The sequence below is a fragment of the Pseudonaja textilis genome, chromosome 8 (assembly GCF_049901715.1).
Source record: "Pseudonaja textilis isolate UNSWEBS1 chromosome 8, rPseTex1.2, whole genome shotgun sequence".
NCBI lineage: Eukaryota > Metazoa > Chordata > Lepidosauria > Squamata > Elapidae > Pseudonaja > Pseudonaja textilis.
The window spans coordinates 31,952,636-31,975,277 of NC_141997.1; the positions used below are offsets into that span (position 1 = coordinate 31,952,636).

A 22,642-nucleotide genomic window follows, 5' to 3' on the forward strand; every position below is an offset into this window, starting at 1 on the left:
CTGCAGCCGTTTGTCCATAGTGGGAATCAAAGTGTCCTTCCATTTTCCATTCTTGACTCTTCACGAATGTATCTTTTCTTTTATGTACACTGAGAACATTTGCACCAAGACAAATTCCTTGTGTGGCCAATAAAGAATTCTATTCTATTCTATTCTATTCTATTCTATTCTATTCTATTCTATTCTATTCTATTCTATTCTATTCTATTCTATTCTATTCTATTCTATTCTATTTTCTATTCTATTCTATTCTATTCTATTCTATTCTATTCTATTCTATTCTGCATATAATAATCTTGCTACTGTCAGCATATATAGTACTCATTTTTTTTCCTCCCAAGTCTTTTTCCATTAGACCCAAAAGCAAAGATTTTGGTTTCATTTTTATCATTTTCAGAATTTTCTAATTCTGAATTCTTAAAATATGAATCATGCACCAAAGTTTTGTTGCTTTATCATATGTCCACTATAAATGATAGAAAGTCCTGTCTTTATTTTTACACTTCTTTTGAAATACCTGAATACAGCTTAGATCAGGGGTCTCCAACCTTGGCGACTTTAAGACTTGTGGACTTCAACTCCCAGTTTCTTGTTCTTTTTGCTTTTTTTTGTCTCACTCATTTCCATTTGCTTTTCCTTCTTTCCTTCCTTCCTTCTCTTCCACCAATCCCCCGACTTTTCCACTCTTTTCTTCTCTTTCCCTTTTTGACCCCCCCCCCCATTGTGGGGCTTATTTATTTCTGGGATGGGGGTGGTGGTCTTCATTAAAAAAAATAGATAAAAAATAAATGCCCCTTAGGAGAAGGGGTGTTTGCCCAGTCCTGAAACTTTTCCTTGACTTTGTGGTGGCACGGAAGAGGACGAAGAACGTACCTACATGGCCTTGTTTTCTCTCTTACCCCAGATCTGGTTTTGGGGAGCAGCTGGTAACAGATGGAGAGAAACACACACACACACGGCCACCCTGGATATTTACTTCTGCGAGGTGAAATGGAGAAGGGAGGGAGGAAACATGGATGCAAGTTCTGAGGAGTTTCTACATTTTGAAGATTCCAGTTTGAAATGCATCTCAATAGGACAATCATCACCATCACTGTCAACCCATTTCTGGGGATGTGAATCATGAGTCATGTCAATACAGAAGGCGACATATCTGGGTGTTTTTCAAAAGCCTGCTGGCCTTTTTTTTTTTTTTTTTACCATGAAGAAGCCATGTCTTCTTCTGGCTGGGGGCTTCTTCCAGAAGAAATGTTTAGTGGAAACCAAAGAGGTCCCTGGTAATCTCTAGGTCAGAGGTTTCCTACTTTGGCAATTTTAAGACTTGTGGACTTCAACTCCCAGAGTTCCTCAGCCAGGAATTCTGGGAGTTGAAGTCCACAAGTCTTAAAGTTGCCAGGGTTGGAGACCCCTGTCTTAGGTTAACCTATCTGATGTCAAGTCTTCACACATCCTCTGTGACATCATGCCCCCCTCTCTGGAGTTTGCGGAGTACAGGTTGAGAACCACTGATATAAAGGCAAGAATAATAAAAAAAATATTCCTATATTGCACTACAGCATGTCCTGTTTAAGAATAATTTATTAAATAAATCACCATTGGCCAGGGCTAGCAAGCGGGCTCATTCATGAAGTATGGTTGACAACTTAGTATCAGGGTTCACTTATATTTTATTTCTTTGATAAGATTTATAGGCTGCCTCCTTCAGAAGGTAAGTGGAGGGCAAAGTCAGCCATAGTATAAAGTAGGTAAGGTAAAAAAATATGACAATTAAAAATAAATAAATAAAACAAGGAAAGGGCACCATATTATGGGTGTGGTGGATCAATCAAATGATCATATGGTTTTTTGTCCCAATGTCAATATGGAAACAGAATCTTTTTCAGTGACAATTAAGCTATGGGAGAGGATAGCGGGACGTGAAGAGAGTAGAGCTACCAGATCTGAGCTGCCAGAATCAGGGCAATCCTGCCAAGAGAGACAGATGTCTGCAGCTTGAAACAGAATATTTCTTGTTATTTATCTGATAAATTATGAATGCTCGGTTTTCATTCCACTACCAGGAGGCCTCTCCTTCCCTCTACTATGAGCAAGATTTCCACCGGTCCCAAAGGAAGAAAGAACTCTCAGCGTGGAATGTCCTTCCTAACCCAGGAGCTTCTTATATCATAAACTACAAGCCACTGTTGAGTTTAGCTCAGTTCTGGATGATTTTATGGATATGAAGCTTTCTGGACAAGAAGACGTAAGTGCATCTACCTTATCCTTCTTCAGGATGTTTTCTTCTACTTCTCAGTGTAGCTTATAGAGCCCTGGCATTTCCTGGTGGTCTCCCATCCAAATTTTAACCAGCTTCTTCTTTAATTTCTTGAGATCAGCCAATGTTGACTAGGTGCTGCCATCTAGTGGGGCACATATGTTTTACCAATTCATTAAGTCAGCACAAGAATGCCCTTATTGGAATACAGTATGTACAACTGAATATTAACAAGTAGGTGTGGAGTAAACCCACATAATCACCCGAAAATATTTCAATTTGGTTGAAAGGCTATGCAAGGAAACATTCCTGGGTTCATCTGTAGGGGCCTTGAGCTTCAGAAGAAAAGCAGGATGTTGCAAATGGTAAAGAACACGATGGCCAGCAGCTTTATTAGAGGGATTTTGCTGGGATATAACAGGTTTAGTTTTTTCAACTAATTTTTGTACACCAAACATTGTTTATTTGACAATCCAAGAGAAAAAGCCAGAGTTCTTATTTCTACAAGTTCAATGCCAATTAAGATATTCTGATTTCATCTGGTAACAGATGGCACTAGATGAAAATTGTAATTCATTAAAAAAAGACTTTCATAAGGTTTATGTGGATTTAAAAGCGGAGGAGTGAATTTAGCAAGATTATTTTCCTAATTTTATTTGGACGCTAACTAAACCATTTAAGCTACATTTAAGTGTAAGATTTGAATATTCTAATATCTAATAATCTTGTTGACCTCAAATGAGTAATATGAAATCTTTTTTTCCAACAAGTTGCAGAATTACACAACTAGGTAGCTTCTGGATCTAGCAAAGCACGTTCATAATGCTTGTTCATTCTTTGTTTTGAAGGTTTTTTCAGCTCTTTCTCCCCAATGTGAAAAATCTTTTTTACTCAGGAATTGTTAAAATAACAGTGCTTTTAAAAAACTGCTTTGGCTTTTCCTGTGAAGTGGTCCACTTGTGTAAAAGCACAATTCCATTTCTTGTTTCTCCCAAGGATCAGGAAACAGCTGGGAATTATACTTCTCATGTTACCCAAGTACATTTATCAGGTAAGTCAAAAGTAATTCTGAACTGGTTAGTTGGATAGATTGTCTGAACAGTTAAAGCCACTTCTTAGGTTCCCACGATCCACATTTAATGTTATCCTCTGGTGTAGCATGCAAGGACACCTCTCCCAATTCTTAAGACTTGCCCCAACTCAATGATTCATAAACATGCCATAACAGTGTTTGACCACTATTTTAACCAGAATGACTAGAAGCATGGCCACTACAAAACGGCATCTGATAATACACTTGAGGTAGAAGTATCTGTGGTACATAATTGCTCTATGTCTAAACAGTAAAATCCAGAACTGGTAATTTTTGGAAAGCCTACACAAGACAGATTGCTGTGTCTTTCCATAGCAGGCAAGACACTGAGGTTTGGTGTTTATATGCTAAGCAATCCATTATCTGCCAGTCTTCATGACCACACTATTTCAAGTTTGCTGGTGGGGCCAAACTCAACCACATGAAAGCAGAAATCCTTAATACTGCATATTCCTATCATTTCTGTGCAGTTTTCTGAAATGTCATGTTTGATATTGAAATATCTCCAATGCCACTGTTACCTCAATGTTTGAATTTGCACATAAATGCTGCATTTTCTGCAAGAGAAAACACTAAATTTCTGTTATAAAAATCTGTGCCCAAAAGCACTTTTTCTATTGTAAATTATCAGCACACAGATAAACACAACTTTTAACCAGCAAAGTTTTGATGTGGTTAATGAGAAATGCAAAAAAATAATTTTGCAATAATTTCACCACTAATCTGAAAGTAAACTATTTCAATCTTTCCAACCCAATCTTTTATTCTTGTTCCAAGTAACAAAAAAATAATTAACCCTTTTAGCAAATAACTTTTAACATGCTGTCATTTGCCTCAGCAAGGAGCTAATTACTATAGCCACGATTCTCAATCTTTGCAATTTTAAAATAAGTGGACTTCAAGTCTCAGAATTCCCCAGCCAGCCAGGGAATTCTGGGAGCTGAAGTCCACTTATTTTAAAGTTGCAAAAGTTGAGGAACATCGACCTACAAATTCCAAAACCTGAAATCAAATACTGGAAGATCTCCTGTCTACTCTCTAACTAGAAAAACTCCCAGCTTTACTAGGAATTGTGCTGAAGCAGCATTTTTGAAGACTAGACTGTCTGTGATTTTCAAGGATGCATTCCTAAAATTATGTTCAAGTTTGCACAATTTCATATTTGTAGCCTGGGGCTTTCTTGAACTTTTTTCCCCCCCTTACGCAAGCTATTTCTGTGATAACTGCATTCCTGTTTCTGATAGTCCTGGTATGAGGATGGAGAAGTAGGAAGGCTGGATAAGGGATACCACAGTATTCTTATGTCTTCTTTTTCTTCTGGCAATTGAATCTACCAGAAAGGGCAGGAAGAAGAGAATGTCATAGAGAGATCCATTCCCCAAAGACAGTAAAATGCGGCAGTCTTGTGGGTGCAACTCAGAGCAAAGATGAACGGAAATATATTGTTAAAAGCAGGGTGGGGGGCTTAAAAGTTTCTTGTGGACCACAATTGCAAGCATATTTTGAAAAAAGGCATTAGACTTGAAATAAATAAAGCAGTTACTTAACAGGAATGTTCATTCTGTACAGGATATACTGTTCATAGGATTTTAATTTGGAGCAATAAATAGGCACTTCGATTAAAGTCTGCATTAACTGCAACAGCCTAAATGTACCACTGACAAGTGTTGCTCTATTACATCGGTTGGAAAATGGCAACCGCTCAGAACACAAACGCCAACATGAATTACAGCAAATCCTATGAATACTTTGTTTTTCAATTATTCAGAGAAAATTTAATCCTGATTAAGTATTCTTGGGCAGGAATTCATGGGTAGTTAATGACTGAAACTAACATTTGAAATGCTTCTATTAATTTAATCTGCAGCTATGGCTTAATTATGACTGAATTCTCTCAGGAGTAAAACTGTAGTACTGCATCAACACATTTCCTTTTTTCCCCTCCTCAGTTTAGGAGGCATAAACCTGCTCCTTTTACAACCATGCTGCTCTGGTGTATTTTTTTAAAAAAAAAACTTAAAGAGTTAGTTAATCACCCTTCTGTTCTTGTAAAATGTCAAACACAGAATTAAAATACAACTGGCAATCAAGCTAAAAACTGAACTACATCCAAACCTCAAGGCAAGAAAGTGATAATGAGAACTATTGTTCACTGTAAACATTATATACCGCTTTTATGGACCTATTAAAGTTTACGTCCTATTAAACTTTTGCATACATTTTTTGTATTAAAGCCACCTTAAACAAGATAAGTAATGTATTATTTGAATTGCCGAACTCTTCCATCCAATTAGTTTAAATTTATCATTATCAAAATTTGAACTTTAATGCAAATGAGGCAGTTTTGGAGTGAAACATGGCTAAAATCACATAGTCTTTATCCAAATAGCAAAAAAAAAAAAAAAAAAGGTTTGCTGATCACTATTTTTGATAAATTCCCATCACTTCTGTATTTGTTGTGATCCAGCGAGAGCAAAATGCTGTCTTCTAGTTATTTAGCTCATCTGGAGCTGAGTTACTGCTGAAAATAGCTGCTCTATTTCCAAATCTTTATTGCACCATTGCCAAGAAATCTCCAAAGGGATCTCAGAAGTGATGCCGACTTTTATGTCCAGATGCTACTGTTAGCGGCAATGTCACTGAAGAGAGAGAGGACACTTCCCAGTAAAGACTATGGGAAACAAAGAGCCGGTACAGAAGGACCATGGAAAACAGCTGGCAGAGAATGACACCCATGGTAATAATCTAAAAGGGAACAATAACCAAAAAGTGAGTGAGTGAGTCAGAATAAGCTTTGTACAATAAACATACAATTTGTGTGAAATTTCTTAGATGTACAAAGGGGTGCAAGATCTCTTTAGATATAGTCAATAAAAGAATAAGCATATGGCAAGGATACATATTTTTTTTTCCTTTCACACTTTGCAAGTTGAAAGTTTCACTCCGAGATGCAGGGGAAGAGGAGAGTGGGAGGTACAATGAAATTGTGTTTTAACTAATTAATTGTAGGGATGGAGATCCGGTATTCCCAAAGGCATGGAAAATCAAAGAGCACACCATCGCGGCATTGTCATTTACATTGTTTAATTGAAGATGTCATTGCACAAATTATGCCAACTGCCACAGATTCTACTCTAGTGTCATGCCCACTTCGGAGTCTGAATCTGAGGAGGAAGACGAAAACAGCCATCAGGGAGCAGGGGTGTGTGTGGCTCCGTTGGCTGTGGAGGAAACCGGGGAAGGGCAAAGTCAGGCTGGGCAGAGCAGGGAAGAGGTAGAACAGGGGCAAGGGGGTTCAAGAGGGAGACCCAGGCCCACTTACTCTTCATCCTGGGGCATGTAGGGAAAACGGAGAAGAGAGCAACGTGGGTTGCATGGCTTACAAGGGAGGAAAGGGCCCTGATTCCCTTTACAAGGCACACCTGGGGAGAGGCAGTTTGGGAGGGACATTTGTCAGAAACAAACGTTGAGTTTACCTCATGTTGGCTGCTGTTATGTGAGTTCCTGGCATCCTCCCAACTGGTTTGATTTACTGCCGTGTTACTTCGCTTCTGGAACTCCTTATCTTGCTCTGCTGGATTTATTACCTTATCTTATCTTTCTGAATTCATAGTTTATAAAGTTTTTTGTTTATAACATTTTAGACTGGAATATCTGCAGTCAAAGGCTGTTACAGGTTCCTGGGAGAGTTTTTCTCTAGACCGGAAGGTAACCGGCACATTAGGGGCAAAGTTGGAGCTAATAAATAGACCCCTACTTATTATTCTGGCTGTGTTGCCTTTGTGCCATGCCCCAGGTCATCACATCTAGTGTATGCAAAATCTGTAGCACTGGGGTCCAGAAAGCTGACATTTTATTTTACCATTGCATGTAACCAAACTAGGCTCACATGATGAAAAATCACTTCAGATATTCTATGTAGTGTCTCCAATTCATAGTATCAGAAAAGTTATCGTTCCAGACACTACACAAAAACATGGTTTTTTGAATAAGCTGCAGAGGCTTATTCTATGTTAAGCCATTGTTATTTTCTAGCAATGATTTGCAAAATACAGGGCTTGGATTGGGTTCCCACATCATCAAAACTCAAGGACAAAAATTCAAATGCACCATTTTATAACTTGAAACTGGTCACAGAACTGTGGTTCTACTACTTTATCCCCATAGCACTAAAATACGGCTTAGCTTGGATTTAACCCAATGATTTCAGAAAATGTTCTTTACATCTGATTTCCCCAATGAACTTTGGTTTGCTCAGAAAGCTTTTCTTTGAACCAATCTTCATTCTTTCCTTTTGTACTTCGATCATCAGGGCCAGATTCATGTTCCTGCCACTGATTTCCCAGAGCTGTTGGGGGGAGTTAAATTTCCACTGGACTGAGCCAGGCTATACAAGGAAGATTGAGGACGTACTTCAAAAATAGGCAGGTCCAGTTTCTATTTGGGGAGGCAGCTGATGAGTTTTACGGAGTGACACCAGTGCTTTTGGTCATCTCTTTTTCCATTCAACTTTCCAGATCCCCAGATGCAAAACAACCCCTTGTTTTCTCCTCCCACTGGAGTTGGGGGAACCTTAGCAGGCCACAAAAGGCATGGCAGGAAGCCATTTCGAACTTCTTTGCAGCACAATTTGCCCGTCTTTTATGGCCAACTCAAATAATCACTTTTCTCAGGAGTACCCTGTATCTGGCTTAACTAAACGCCGAATAAACGCAAGGGGAAATATCCAGATGGCAATCATAATTTGCTTTTAAGGCCAGCTTAGTGAAAAGTATGTATAAGAACAAGGACTTTTAGGGCAACTATATGATTTAAGGTCTAGCTAAATTAAAAAGTGTGGGCTTTATCACCAGAAAGGAGCATCATTCATGTCAGCGATTCTCAGTTCTAAAAAGCACCCCTAATATGTTGCATATACCAACCTTTTCCCGCTGATAATCTCTAAACATTAGAGATATAGTCACAAGAGTTGGGTGACATAAAAACCACAGAATACATCCCTGAAAAAGAGAAGACATATGTGGGTATTAGCTAGAGATATCTGGCAGCATTAATAGTTTATGGACCTCCAGTGAGACACTTTCCCATTGTCAAAAGTCTTTTTTTTTAAAGGATTAACTATTCTAAATCAAGAAACAGAAAGCAGTAAGGATACTTAATGGAAGTATACCTTAAAAAAAATCTTTCCTGAGCAATTCAGAACTTTTAAATTTACACATATGCACACAAAAGGAGCCTCATTAAGATCATCCTGACTTACTTCTAAAGAGATATAATTATACATCTTTATATTTTCTTCAAAAGAGTTTCAGTGGGTTTTTTAAAAGAGTACATAGGGTTTTCATGTAATGGACATACCTTTGTGAAAGTAATATAGAATTCTCTTTTTAGAGTACTCCTCTCAATTCGGATAATCTGGTAAAGTCCGCATCCTAACAACACAGCTAGACAAATTCTTAAGCCAAGGAGAAGTGCACCGGCTAAACTTTGATGTGAATGGTAACTATGGTGATTGGTATCCTCAAGCTGCTCCCAAATAAGCAGAATGCTCTGTAGAACAAGCCATATACCAAGAATAAAAACGATGCCTAAAGAAACTTTGGTTCAGAAGATACAACCACGATGGATCCACATGATTAGTTACGACCACCTCAGCTATAGCCTTTGCAGCATCTTCCAATTATGCTAAAATCAGGTGCAGAACCTGTCCAGCTTGCCTTTCATTTCATTTTCCCCAAACAATCATTAAGCCGTTCTATTTGGGTAACATCATTTTTAACATGTCTTATTAATGTTCAAGAATTATTAGCCGCTACTAATCAGTATTTCCGTAAAGACAAAAATAATAATAATAATAATAACAACCAAAACCCACCACAGACCTGTGTCACAACAGCAGTTATGGCAATGGCGGTGGATGCTGGACTGGAATCCCACTGGAGAGGTTTGCTCTGAGATTTCTTCATTCTACCAATTGCCCATCCCATGCAAAGACTCAGTAGCAGGTACAACATCTGCACCTGAGAGATTATGTCGCACACTAAGGGGAAGGTCAAGAAAGGTGACACAGTTAAAGCATACATGATGGCATGAGGGATATCTGGCACATAGAAAGGCCTTGTGTAGGGCCTTAGTTCTGCAAAACGTTTCTAGAGGAAGCTTCTGCCCTTCAAACAGGTCCTTCAGGGCAGCCATTCCTTTGGGTGAACAGATGAATGTTTACCATTCACGCTCACTCTTTGCTATATGGAAATCAATTTTGGCTTCATCAGGAATGTTCTTTACTTTCATTCACTTCCCCACAAATGTGGCAAGCCATTTTCAACTTTTGCAGCAGAGCAAGTCACCTTTGGTGGTTAGCAATGTTTTCAAGAAGCCAAGAGTTCCCCAAACGATGCAAATAAATCATACTTGCCCAGCCTCTCAATTTTCCATCTATGCTGCCCAATGAGGAACCTTTTAATCTGTTCCCAACTATTTGGTTTAATCCCCTACTTAGTCTGAGAGCAATCAATTCAGCACGTTCAGGTTTGAGCAGACAAATGTATGATTACACTGTTAAGCATCTTTTGAAATAATCAAATATGTTGCTAGACCTAATGAACAAAGCCCTGCCCTGCGTATTGACCGGTGGGATCCTACCAGCACCAGGCAGGATGTGGAGGTACAGGACATTAGTGCACTCCAAATAACACATGCAACAATTAAAGAAATTAAATAACATTTCATGATATACCAGAGAAAACAAATACTCAACTTAGAAAAGATGTACTTACATTCTGCAAGGCTCCCCATAAAAGGCAATCCTACTCCATTTTTTGAATAACTAATGTAAACGAAAGAAAATTATTTTCAAAAGCTCATTCTGTTAAAAAGTCCAATGCTTCACACACAACATTAGAACTGTGCACCACTTCAGATTCCAAAGTAAAAGGTACTTCTCAGTCTGCCACTTCCCTGAGCCAAACAAGGCTTTTCTTAGGATGTGATGTAGCGGTGAAAGGGGCTATACGATGCTCGGACAGATGTTGGCAGCAGGTCTTACTTTTGCGCTCTGTGCTCAGAAGCACATTTGCTCTTTCAAATGCAAAGGGCCCACACAATCATGACAAATAATCTTTCTGGACACACACACATATACATGCATATGTGTATACACACACACGTTATTTGCAGAATGTGTTAAAGGTAATCCATAGCAAAAGAAATAGAGATTGGATTACAAAGAGCACGTTTAAGGCTGCTTACACTGCAATATAATTTGGCCACTGCAATTGCTATTGAGAAGCTTCTGCACTCAGCTTCCTTTTGTCCTAATCAGACTCCCTCTTTATTCCTTCATTCATAGATGTTACTTTACATTTAAATTTACATGAAGCTAGTTTACATTTACTGTGTTGAGAAAAATATATATTAAAAGAAAGATGGAATGCATTCCAACCCTGGTTCATAATGTATTTGCATTATTTCAAGGAACCCATCGTAAGAAACTCTATTTAAGGTTAAAGAAGTGAATTTGAAAAGAAACTGGAGTAGGAACGTGCAGCCACAAGAAAAGATGATTATGGGCAAACCACAAAACAATTCTGTGGGGTTAATATCAGGAAGCAATAATGAGAAATTTGATTCTTTGTCCTAATGCTCCGTGAAACCAGTTTTGTTAAAGTTAGAGGTCACTGAATAAGCATCCCCTTAGAGCAGGAGAGTCAAACTTGTGGTCTGCGGGCTGGATGCATCACACGCTGGCAACCCCGACCTCCGTTTTAGCAAAGGGGGAAAAAGGTTGAGATATGTTACGTGACGATGTGTCATCGCGAGTTTGACATCCCTGCCTTAGAGTGGTATTTCCCCCTAGCAAATTGGAGAAAGAAATTCAGTAGGATAGAAGCCTGGTCTGCTTAGAAGTACGAATTACCTGCATGCCTCTGAATGGCTTCCATATCACTGTGAGAATGCACAGTATAACCGCAAGCAATCCATGCCCTCTGCAAGGAATGCTGCTATCTCAGATTACTCAGATACATCTGATGGCATCAAGAAGAAGGGCCTTGTCTGTGGTGGCTCCCTCTCCTCTGGAATATCATCCCTCCCGAGATTATAATGGCCCCTACTCTGACACTCTTTCGGAAGACCCTGAAGAAATGGTTTTGCCAGGGGGCCTGGGGAACGCAGGGTGGGATGGAGCCCATTAAATGGCTGATATGAGTGTGTGTTGTTGCTGGGGGGGGTATTACTTTATTATTATTAATAATAATTTTTATTTTTATTCACTCTACATTGTTTTTATTTTCTGTAAGCCACCTAGTCGCCGTGAGCGAGTAAGCGGCTATATACATTTTTTCAAAATAAATATTCTTTCTCCAAATAAATACTGCACAGTAACTTAGCTTGCTTGCCTCTGTATGCTGGAGCAGAAAGAAAGTTTAGGCCTAAGCAGCAAAGCCTAGGATTTTTGAAAGGAATCATTTGAGGTTTAGGCCTTCAGAGCAAAGCTAGCTGGGAAAGCTAGAAATTCTTGTTAGTAAAGGTTGCTGCTGGAAGCCTGAGATAGCAGACAAGAGCAACTGTTTATAGGGATTCAGCTGAAGTCCTTTCCGTGGGATCTGAATTTACCTTGAAAAATGCAGATAGTTTGCAAGAGCTGAAGCTGCTTGCAGGAGCAAAACTACAGAGAGCACTTTGAGCACCGTGTGCATAGGTCCCCCTTTCTTAATTGTTTGCCACAAGGACTGAGCGTAAATGCAGGCAGCAACAAAATAACCCAGGATAAGTAGGAAGAAGAACTCATGTAAGCCTGTGAACAGAAAAAAAACAATGTTCATTCATTTCTTTGACAATGAATGCCTTGTTTCTTATAAACCTTGTTTTTCTATGCCTTCTCTCTAATGAAAAACCTGACAACTCCCAGAGCAACTTCCAATTAAAACACATTTGGCTACGGCTTAGAAACAACGGAGAACAGCAGCCAATTTGAAGTTTAAGAATAATCAGTTTCATCTTGGGCTAAAAGATGCAGGGGGCATTCCAGAAATAAGTTCCACTGCAGAAAAGGCCCTTCGTGATGGGACCTTGAGAGGTACATTAGGTCTTTAAAAGGCCACCACCAAAGGAGATAGAATGTGAACAGAGATGAAGATATGTGATAAGGGTTTCCATATCCTGCGTGCTGGGGAATTCTGGGAGTTGAAGTTCAGGTTCACATGGCTTAAATTGCGTATAGATTGAGAAATGCTGCAATAGGGATTGGGAATTACATGTAGCAGGGAAGCTCAGTTTTCCTTTTGATTTCAAAATACAATCTGTTTCATTATGTCTGCCTAATCATCCTTCTTTTGAAGAACCACCATCTTCAGGATTGTTCTTCAGACTAAATATGGCAAGTATGGCAGCCTTTGCAAAAGGAGCAGCTAAGAGAGAGGTGTTTTGTCTTACCACTAGATGTCACTGCTGCAATACTTTAAAAAGTGATGTAAAATGTAACTTTAATTTACATCAGACAACACTTTTTGAGGTAAACCGAACTAACAAATTGTAGGCTCTATAATTCATATTCTTTTCTCTATTCATTAAGTTGCTATGGGAAGACAGTCACATGATGCAAAAAAAAAAAAAAGGACAAAGTTTTTTGTTTGTTTTTGCAATCAAATATGCCTTTCTTTCTGGAACTGAATCCAAACAGCTACTGAATGTTAAATGTTAAACCCCAAGGCTTAAATGTTTGACCATCCCAGATTGCACTATTGCTTCTCAATCCATTCAACACAGTAAAAAGAAACATACAGTTATGGCACTGCACCATACCTGTATTTCAGCAAATATAAGGACAAAAATTACATTTATTTCCAAAGTAAAAAAGTCAAACAGATATTTCGGATTATTTGCCTGTACAAGAAAAAAAAGGGGAAAAAACTAGCTTTATGATCCTATAGTCTGGTTAAAGCAATCAACCCATTTTAACTTCTTATTGAATGAATACGCTTTCATAGATTTGGAGAAATGCTTCTTCTCCAACAATGTACTTCCATTAAATTGGTCACATCTTCATTCTATTTCTCACAAAGGCCACTTCGTATCAAGAGAAATACCTTACCTGATTCCCCTGCACTAAAGTGATCTAATGGATTCCGTTCTGTATCTGGATTTAGTAGCACCATTTCAAATGGAATATCCTCAGATTCAGAGTCTTCATATGTCTCCACACAGGTAAACTTGTCGGCATAAAATACATACCACGTGTCTGGATAAGGGATCTGGGATACTGTTATATTTTGTTCGGTGGAGTTCACATTCACTTAAAAAAAATACATTAAAGTCACTATCTCCAGGAAACTTTTAGTGGTAAGAAATTTCTAGCACTCAAGAAATTTTTCATGTGTGGCTATGGCTAAAGGGCACGTTCATATTGTTGAAAGTACATGTGCCAATATATATGCTAGAATATATATACCAATCAAATGTATGAGCATGTTTATAATGTAACTGTAAATACATTATATTTAAAGACCATACCAACTCATTACATATCATAGGGCAAGAATCATCCCCAGTTAGTCACTTTTAACCACCTTTAGGCCAAATAAGAAACTAAATGTACTTAATTATGAACATCATAATGAATAGTCAATTACAGTAAAATGTTATTTAATTAGAAAAAAATACTTCAGTGATTCAGGGGCACGGTAAAGACTTTGCCTGAAGAAAAATCCACTTTGAATCCCTGACTTCATGTCAGGTTAGAAAAAAAAAAACAAGAGATTAAAATGCAGGAGGAGTTAATCTGTGCAAAAAATACTGAGCCAGCTCTAACTCAGTATAAAGCTGCTTAAGTTACAAAATATGATCAAATCTCCATGTGACTTATTCTAAACAGACCAAAAGCCAGTTTATTCATTTTGAAAGTAATTTGGGAAGGAAGTAAATATATAATAGCCAGGATATGGCACTTTTTAAAATCTGCCAATGTCAGTGTATAATTAACTATAGGTACTGGTGGTGAACTACTATTAACATTTTTTATTAGTGTATTAGTTAAGAATTATCCTGATTATGACCACTTTGAAATAAACTATCTGAGGATTTAATAATTATAAAATATTTGTGGTCCACAAAAATTGATATTAGCTTTTGTAATCTGATTTCCTAGTTTCATTTTCTTTAGTTGAACAAGGAAACAAAGGGACTCTTTTCATGTTTTTTTAAAACTAGACATTTTACTTTATGCTACCATAATTATAGGTTTAAATATTAACACTTGCAATATGCAAAAATAGCCAATTGCATCATTGAATGGTTTTTAAAAAATGCTTTTAAGTCAGCTGTACGGGTAACCATTTTCAATTCACTGAGAAAATTTAGAAACAGAAGGAAATATGAGCATTTAGCAAAATGGAAGATTATTAGTTGTGTGATTAAGAACAATTGTTTGCTTGGGGTAGGAGTGGCTCACCTCTCAAATCTTCCCACCCTAAACAAAATGGCAGAAAAGGTCAGAAGACCTTGCTCCTTCTTATGACTTCACAGCAATAGAGGGATAGCCTTCTGCATCCTCCTTCTCCCTCTGGCAGCCTGGAAGTCCAAGGATAGCCTCTGGCCCATCCGAAATTATCTATCTCCAATGTAGCTTTTTGCATTCTAATATTTGTTGTGGTTAAAAGTCTAGTGGGGAGAGCTTTACACTGGCTTCAAAGACAGGCTAAAATGCTAAGTCTCCAAGTGTTAGACCTGACTTAATAGCACCTGATTAATCTACACTAATCGGCATTATGTTATCACATTTTGTATTTAATCCAAAAGAGAAGAGTAAATATTAACATTTGCCTGGATTGCAAGCATTAACAGATTAGAACCGTTGCCCTTCTATGAATTTATCCTAGGTGCTGTGTTTTGTCAACAATTAGAATCTCAACTCCGATGAACTTTATCAGGATTTCCAAAACAAGAATGGCCATGCTGGGGATAAGCAGGATGTAACAATCCTCTATTATCTAAATGAAAAAGGGACATTTAGAATCAAATAGAGCATTCACTTGTGAAGATCAGGAATTGCACTTATAATCTGTGAAACAAAACACTAGAACTGAACAATGAAAGGTGAAATGTATGTATATAGAAGTGAATATGTAAGGAAGCAGAACAGGTGTGATTGTAGAAAGATTTCATAACCAGTATAGCTAGAAGTCAGTGTGCCTTTAGCTTGCCATTTCCAAGCCTCTTGGTGCAACTAGCAAAGTACTTTAACTGCCACTAAAATGTTTTACTAAGGATTAATCTGTGATCAGCCAATGAGTATAAGCAGGCTATATAAATGGCTCAATACATTAATGACACCTGTGCACAGACTTACTTATCAGCTGAGCTTTAGCCAGTTTTTCTTTACAGCTGTAATCCTGCTGGCTTTCTTGAAGCTTTAGCCATTCCTGAGCTTGAAAGAGATGAAGCTTTGCTTCTTTTCCAACAGCAGTTGCCACGTTGTTGATTCTGACATACAGAAGAGCACAATCACCTTGATATTTAAAAAGAAATCAAATTCTGTTATACAGATAGAAACATGAGCAAGAGAGAAACATTCCCTACAAGGCAATTTAATGCTTATAAGACGTACTTTCTATTGCATATTTACCAGTTGCATTTATCATTTGCATAGCATGATCATTTTTTAAAGGTATGCTGAAAGGTGTCAAAAATCCAGTGAATTCAATTTTCCCCTCTGCCATATGTACCATGTGCTTAGGACAGCTTTTCAAAAGCAGGGATAACTTTTGTTTCATTTTGAAGAGCCAAGGGATGATCGGAACAAGTGTTTTCCGTCTTGAAAAAGACTAAACTCTGGCCTATTGCAATTATGTACCATAAAGCAGAAGAGGACAGAATTTGAGACAGAAAGATCAAATCCATCACATGTGCTTCCACCCATATTGTACTTATGGTGACCATATTTCATTAGGAAAAATAAATTGGAGAAAGGGGCAAACCTGAAAGAGGTTTGTGGGTAATTGTTTATTTTTCAATGTTGGTTTACAAAAGAAAATTGAATATGGCTATACAACTGTACAAAATGCAATTTCTAATAAAGGACAGTTTTCTGATAAATGGTGGGGGGAATCACCCTTTTCAATTTAACTTCCACCTCACCAGATGACCTTAAACAGGAAAGTTAGTAATTTACAACCCTCTCTCCCAATATTTCCTTTAAGAGTTGGATAAAATCAAGTTGTATTTGAATTTGTAGTTTCACAGACATCTCCATGTTGTTTTCTTGGCAACTGTACAGCGGTCTGTTGTTACTGTCTTCTTCTGGATGCTTTCAACTCATGCTATACCGTCCATGCCAAAGTCAACCAGACCCAACCTTAAACTGGGTTTAGAGTTTATACAGCTGCAATAGGGATACAAGCCAATACATACATTCAAGATATAAGCCAATACATATTTATGACTGGTAATAAAAAGTTACCTATAAAATAATTAGTACTGGTCTAGTTGTTTTGCGCTCTCTCTCTCTCTCCCTCCCCTTCCTTTCCTAACTGGGACCCATGCCATGAAGGGCTTTAAAGGTGATCAATGACACCTTCAATTGCACCCAGAAACAGAGCACCAGCCAATACAGGTTGTGGAACAGAGATGATACAAGGGCCATTCTTGGGGCACCCAAAATTGCCTGTGCTGCCACTCTCTACACCAGCTATAGCCTCCAAATGCTCCTCAAGAATATCTTCATGTAAAGTGCATTACAGCAGTCCAACTGTGCAATGACCAGGGACTGAACAACTGAGCACAGGGAATCCTGTGCAATTAAAGCACAACACAAAGTTGTGCCAAGGCTTTCCTAGCTGCAACTGCCACCTGCTCTTCAATCCTGGAGCATCATGGTCGATGATATTTGAAAGCTGCCAAGAGGTCAAAGAGAGCAAGGGTGGCTGCATTACTTCATCCTGCTCTCACCAGAGATCATCCACAAACACAAACACTTTGATGGGGCTCTGTTAGTACTTTCTATAAACTTCAACAACTAGCTTTCCAGCTTTCCTTTTCTGAAATGTCAGTCAAGGTTAATAGCCTTCCTGCTCTCCATTATCTGCCTGGGAAAAATATCTAGTGAGAAAGTGGATCAATCAAATCACAGCAGGAATGTCTGCAAGCAACAACTCTCACTTCCAGGATTTCTCAAGGAAAAATGACCAGGAAAATATTGACAAGGGTCCCCCATTAATTTTACTTTATACTTACTTTACAAGCCAAACAATTTGTCACCCCACCCCACACAAAATGCTTACCAATTTCTGGTTACCAGAAAAGGCACAATTAGATATTTTGCTTACTGTTGCTGCTCATGTTTGTCAGACTGGCCATAACTTAAACCTCTAAATAGAAACGATCCTTGGCTCCATTTTTTGAAAAAGGCATAGTTTTATTAGAGGTCAAGTGTATTGCATAACCAGGACTGAGAATTGTGTGCCCAAATCCCTAAGTTCTACTCCCCATTCCCCCCCTGCAACTGACCCTCGCTGTTAACCCCACTATAACCAATCAAGTCCATGCAAGATATTTTCACAATGGTCAGTCCAAGTGGAGCTTGGTATGCAGCTTGCTTCTCCTTCCAGCTTGGGGACTTTGGGGCAGCATCTCAAGGAGGTACAGTCTCTACTTTAGATTTCCTAAGCATCCCCCCCTCCCCACAATTCGTAGCAGTCTGTCACCACATAACAGCGAAGCACAGCAAACACAAGGTGACAGCTGACAGTTTTACTTTATACTGGGTTCCAACAAGCTTTTCTTCCTCTGGAGCTTCACCAGGTGCCTCTATCAGGACAGAAGAGGATGGAAGATTTGGTCCATATTCTGTCATATTCCTGACTTGCTCAGAACTGCTTGCAACTTCTGGCTTCCAGGTCAGTGCTTGTTAAGTGTTTCTTCTCTGCTTGGGAGAGCTTAACTTGCCACTATAATAACCCAATGAACAGCAGTACTAGGCTGGCCCAACATTGTGCTGGAGAATCAAAAACTGCCCCGCAAACTGATGGCAGGATGCCCCAACTGAGATATTTATCATCAAGTATATTGCATTATTCCAGCAACTAGGGGCAAAAAACACTTGTGTGAGTTACTTCCAAAATAATCAGTACATGAAAGTCACAGGTGGTAGACAAGACCTAAAGATTTGACATTCCTTCTTGCAAAGGAACTCATGTAATGAACTAAATTCATAAAGTGCTCACAACCGAATGATGTAGTGGTCACCCAACTGCTAGAAAATACTGAGCAGTATTGGAAGTCTGAAACAGAAGCTATGAGATTCAGGGAGATCACCTTCTCTGTGACCACAATGGCATTCACAGATGACTTTATATATGCAAAAGCTCACAATCTTTCAAAACTAACCCTAACCCTAGGCTAAGAAGGTGGCTGCTGTATTATATGTAAACCTAACATCAACCTATCAATTACTGTGCTTCTCTCTCAGAGCTAAAATGTTTATGAAGATTCTACAAAAATAGTATAATTCACCAAAAATATTTCTTTGCATAGGCAAGAACACATTTGCCAGTTCTGCTAAATTCCTAGTCAAAGCTTGGTAACTGAAGCAAGGCAAATAAAATGGAACCTACAGCAGTGTGACCAGCTAAAAGAGGTTTTAGAGGCCCCAAATGAGCAACATAGCAACCAGCTGCACCTTGGGGAAAAAGGCTGATCCCAAAGGAAACCACACAGAGTGAGATTAAGGAGAACTGAGGCAGACTACCATGACTTTCCAGTGAAGTAGTATAGGTAGTCCTTGATTTATGACTACGATTGAACCCATAATTTATGTTGCTAAGTGAGAAAGTTGTTCACAACTTTTTTTATCACGTTTGTTAAGCAAATCATTGCATTGTTAAATTAGTAACCCGGTTGTTAAGTGAATGGCTTCCCCGTTGACTTTGCTTGTCAGAAGGTCGAAAAAGATGGTCACGTAACCCTGGGACACTGCAACCTTCATAAATATGAAGCAGTTGTCAAACATCCCAATATAAATCAGATGACCATGGGGATGCTGCAAACTGTCATAAGTGCGAAAAACAGTCGTCACTTTTTTTCCAGTGCTCTTTTAACTTCAAATGGTCACTAAACGAATTGCCTTAAGTTGAGGACTAGCTATAAACTCTTTCCCGGAAGGCAATAAAGACCCACTTCCACACACAGCCAAGGAAACCATAGCTCAACTCAGAGGCAACTTTACTTTTGCAGTCATGAGGATGCACAGTAGCCCTTAGCGGCCTAGGGCAGGGGTCTGTAACCTTAAAAACTCAAAGAGCCGTTTGAACCCATTTCCTACAGGAAAAAAAAACTGAGTGGGTGTGGCCAACTCAATGTCACTCACTCCCATCAAGGGCCAGAAGAAGCTTCAGCCAGAGTGACGTGCCAGAGAATCAGCCCCCGGCCACTTCTTCATCCCTGCTGTCACTCTTACCTTCTCAGGCCAGGCAAGGGAGGGGAGGGCAAGAGGTGGGGCCAGCCAGTGATGGGTCAGGGAGCCGCCGCAGAGGGCCCGAAGAGCCACGGGTTGCTGACACCTGGCCTAGGGGAACAATGAAGAATATTTGTAGCTCAGGGTTGGTATGAGAAGTCCTTGGTGCTCTCTGAGTTTACTTGTTTTCTTGCAGACATTTCATTACCCTAACTAGGTATCATCATCAGTGCTAGTAAGGGGTGTGGTTTGCTGTCAATTTATATTCTAGTGTCTTGCCTGTGTGGGTGTAGGCGGTCTTAGAGATTATTTGGTTGGGCTGTTTAATGACGGCTCTATGGCAGTTTCTTGACGGGGTATTGTTCACAGGTAGTCCTTGCCTCACAACAGTTTGTTTAGTGACCATTCAAAGCTACAAAGGCACGGAAAAAAGCAACTTGTGAACCACGTTTCACACCGACAACCGTTGCATCCCCACAGTCAAAGGATCCAAATTCAGATGCTCGACAACCGACTCATGTTTATGACGGTTGCAAAGTCCCCGTGTCATGTGGACCCCCTTTTGCAAACTCCTCCCAATCAAAGTCAATGGGGAAAGCAGATTCACTTAACAACCGGGGTACTCACTTAACAACTGCAGTGATTCGCTTAATAAAGGTAGCAAGAAAAGTTGTAAAATGAGGGGGGGAGGGCAAAATTCAGCGAACCAATTTCTCACTTAGCACCATAAATGTTGGGCTCCACTGTGGTCGTAAAAGTTGAGGACCAGCCGTACTTGATGGTTGGTCCCACGAAAAGCTCCAAAATTTTGTCTGCCACCTCCTCCTCCTCCAAAGACACGTGTCGTCCTCGGGAGAAGAAGGTGGCGACAGCTGCAGAAAAAAGTGCTCATTTTGGCCCGTGTCCTCGCAGTCCGGCTTCGCGCCAAGATCGGGCTCCCAGGGAAGAAGCGGCTCCCCACCCCACCCCACCCCGAGAATGGAATACCGTGTGTGTGTGTGGGGGTGTTATTTCCACGAAAAACACGCGTGGAGCGGCAGGTAACCCACTCGGGTCGGTCCCACGAGCCAGCCTGTCACGGCTCACCCGTCAAGCCGCTCCGCTTTCCCTTCGCTTCTGCCCCCGCCGAACTCTTACCTCGGAACTGGAACCGAGCCACCACTTGGCCGGCCCGGGCGCGGGCCGTGGCGCTGGAGAAGCCGCCGTGGACGGTCTTGGCTTGAGCCCCGCGCATCCAGGCGCAGCTGCCGCTCCAGAGCGCGACCCAGACGAAGCACAGGAACCGCTCCATGGCTTCTCCGGCACCCCCGCCGTCACCTCTCCCTCATCCCCACCACGTCTGCACTCGCCCTGAAGCGAACGGAAACCAGGCGGAACCAGGAAAGGAGCGGCAGCCAATGGGAGAGGGGGTTTTACCGGGAGGAGGCCAATGAGAGGGCCTTCCCGAGGAGGGCGGGAGGGCAGGGCAGGGGGAGGGGCCGTTGCCACGCGCCAGCCTCTGGCAAGGAGGACTCCCAACTGGCATTCGGGAGACGGTTGCTAGGAACGCTCCACCCGCCGGGTTCCTGAAGTTGGATGGGATTGGTGGAAGGGGGAGGAGGGGGCGGGGCCACCGCGGCCAGGGCAGGCAACGTCTGTGGTGGTAGTGGCGGCGATGGAGTTACCCAGGAGGACATCTAGTCGAGCCCCGGTTTTAAACTTCTGGTTTAGGATCCCGAGGGGCGCTCTTCCCATGCAGCCGAAGATCTTCGAAGACCCATTCTGAGCCCGCGTGGCTTAAATGTCTAGCAGCGCCATTTAACTCCTGTTTGTCCCAAATACGAATATAAATCAAAAGTGCTTTTAAATATTAATTCGAATGGATTTGAATGATTGTTTTTTGGGGGGGAGCAGAAAAGGGTAACATCATAAGGGAAGTTTTGTAGAAGTGTCTTGTCCTATTCCTCTTTAGCTTACATATGTCTTGTGTGCCAGACTAAATTATTTAATGTACCGTTATTACTTAAATGGCGAGCTCGGAGAGCAAACCACGGCCAAAAATCTAAAACCCGACCTACAAATATTTTCTATCATTTGAAGGCTATTATTCCATCTCAGAAACCTACAGTAAGTCCTTTATACTAAATGAACTCGCCGGTCCTCGAAACCTCGAAACTCCTTAACACATTGAATGCTGGCTTTAGATCAGCAGCTGGAAGGAGAGCTTCCCGAGTTTGTGTCTCTTGGAATATCCCTGCCTGTTTTATTGAGAAGTTTGATGGTTTTAAGTTCTCAAAACATTTTTAACCTGGCCAAAGAACAGCCTGGACACGCTTTTGTGAAATCTGCTTCTCTTGTTTGGCTTCCAACATTTGGTTTCCTTTCTCCTGGATATTGTCTATGGATATTCCTCAGTCACTCATGTTATGGTTGTCCCAAAGGTGCTTTTTTCTTTCTTTCAGGAGGCGACTGGGCTTTGTTTCACTTCTCGTACAAGAAGCTTCAACTCTGACAGGACAGTGGAGAATGGAAGGATTTATATTCCTTGCAGATAGCTGGCCATTTGCATCCTTTTAGAACAAGGCTCTTCAAACTTGACAGCTTTAAGACTTGTGGACTTCAACTCCCAGAATTCCTCCTCCAGTCATGTTAGCTCAGGAATTCTGGGAGTTGAAGTCCACAAGTCTTAAAGCTGTCAAGTTTGAAGAGCCTTCAAACTAAACGGTCGTTGAAGTACTTGAAGTTCGTCTGTATCCTCAGGGTTACCTGAGTAGTCCTGCCTCTTTTTTAACAAGACTTTCATTCCCCACCATCCAGTCAGAGTTAAAGAAGCTTCTTGGATGAGAAGCGAAATGTTTTGAAAGAAAAACCA

At 40.2% G+C, this 22,642-nt stretch overlaps 1 protein-coding gene across 5 annotated transcripts; it reads right to left on the reverse strand.

Annotated features, from left to right (window-relative positions):
• Positions 1–4,920: 4,920 nt before the first annotated feature.
• On the reverse strand, positions 4,921–21,134 carry GPR180 (G protein-coupled receptor 180). 5 transcript variants are annotated; one of them, XR_015744447.1, is made up of 10 exons: positions 20,929–21,134; positions 15,691–15,849; positions 13,438–13,638; positions 11,961–12,141; positions 10,124–10,173; positions 9,230–9,387; positions 8,706–8,897; positions 8,270–8,347; positions 6,824–6,921; positions 4,921–6,092 (listed from the first exon to the last, which is right to left on the reverse strand). XR_015744447.1 is itself a non-coding variant. In XM_026708289.2 (9 exons), exons 1-9 carry the CDS (start codon positions 21,080–21,082, stop codon positions 5,934–5,936), a joined length of 1,332 nt encoding a protein of 443 aa, XP_026564074.1. In that variant the 5' UTR covers positions 21,083–21,134; the 3' UTR covers positions 4,921–5,933. The 5 variants fall into 5 exon arrangements, 1 of the variants encoding a protein (XP_026564074.1); XR_015744449.1 differs by having other exon boundaries at positions 6,824–7,043; XR_015744448.1 differs by lacking the exon at positions 4,921–6,092 and adding an exon at positions 6,415–6,568.
• Between the last annotated feature and the right edge of the window lie 1,508 nt (positions 21,135–22,642).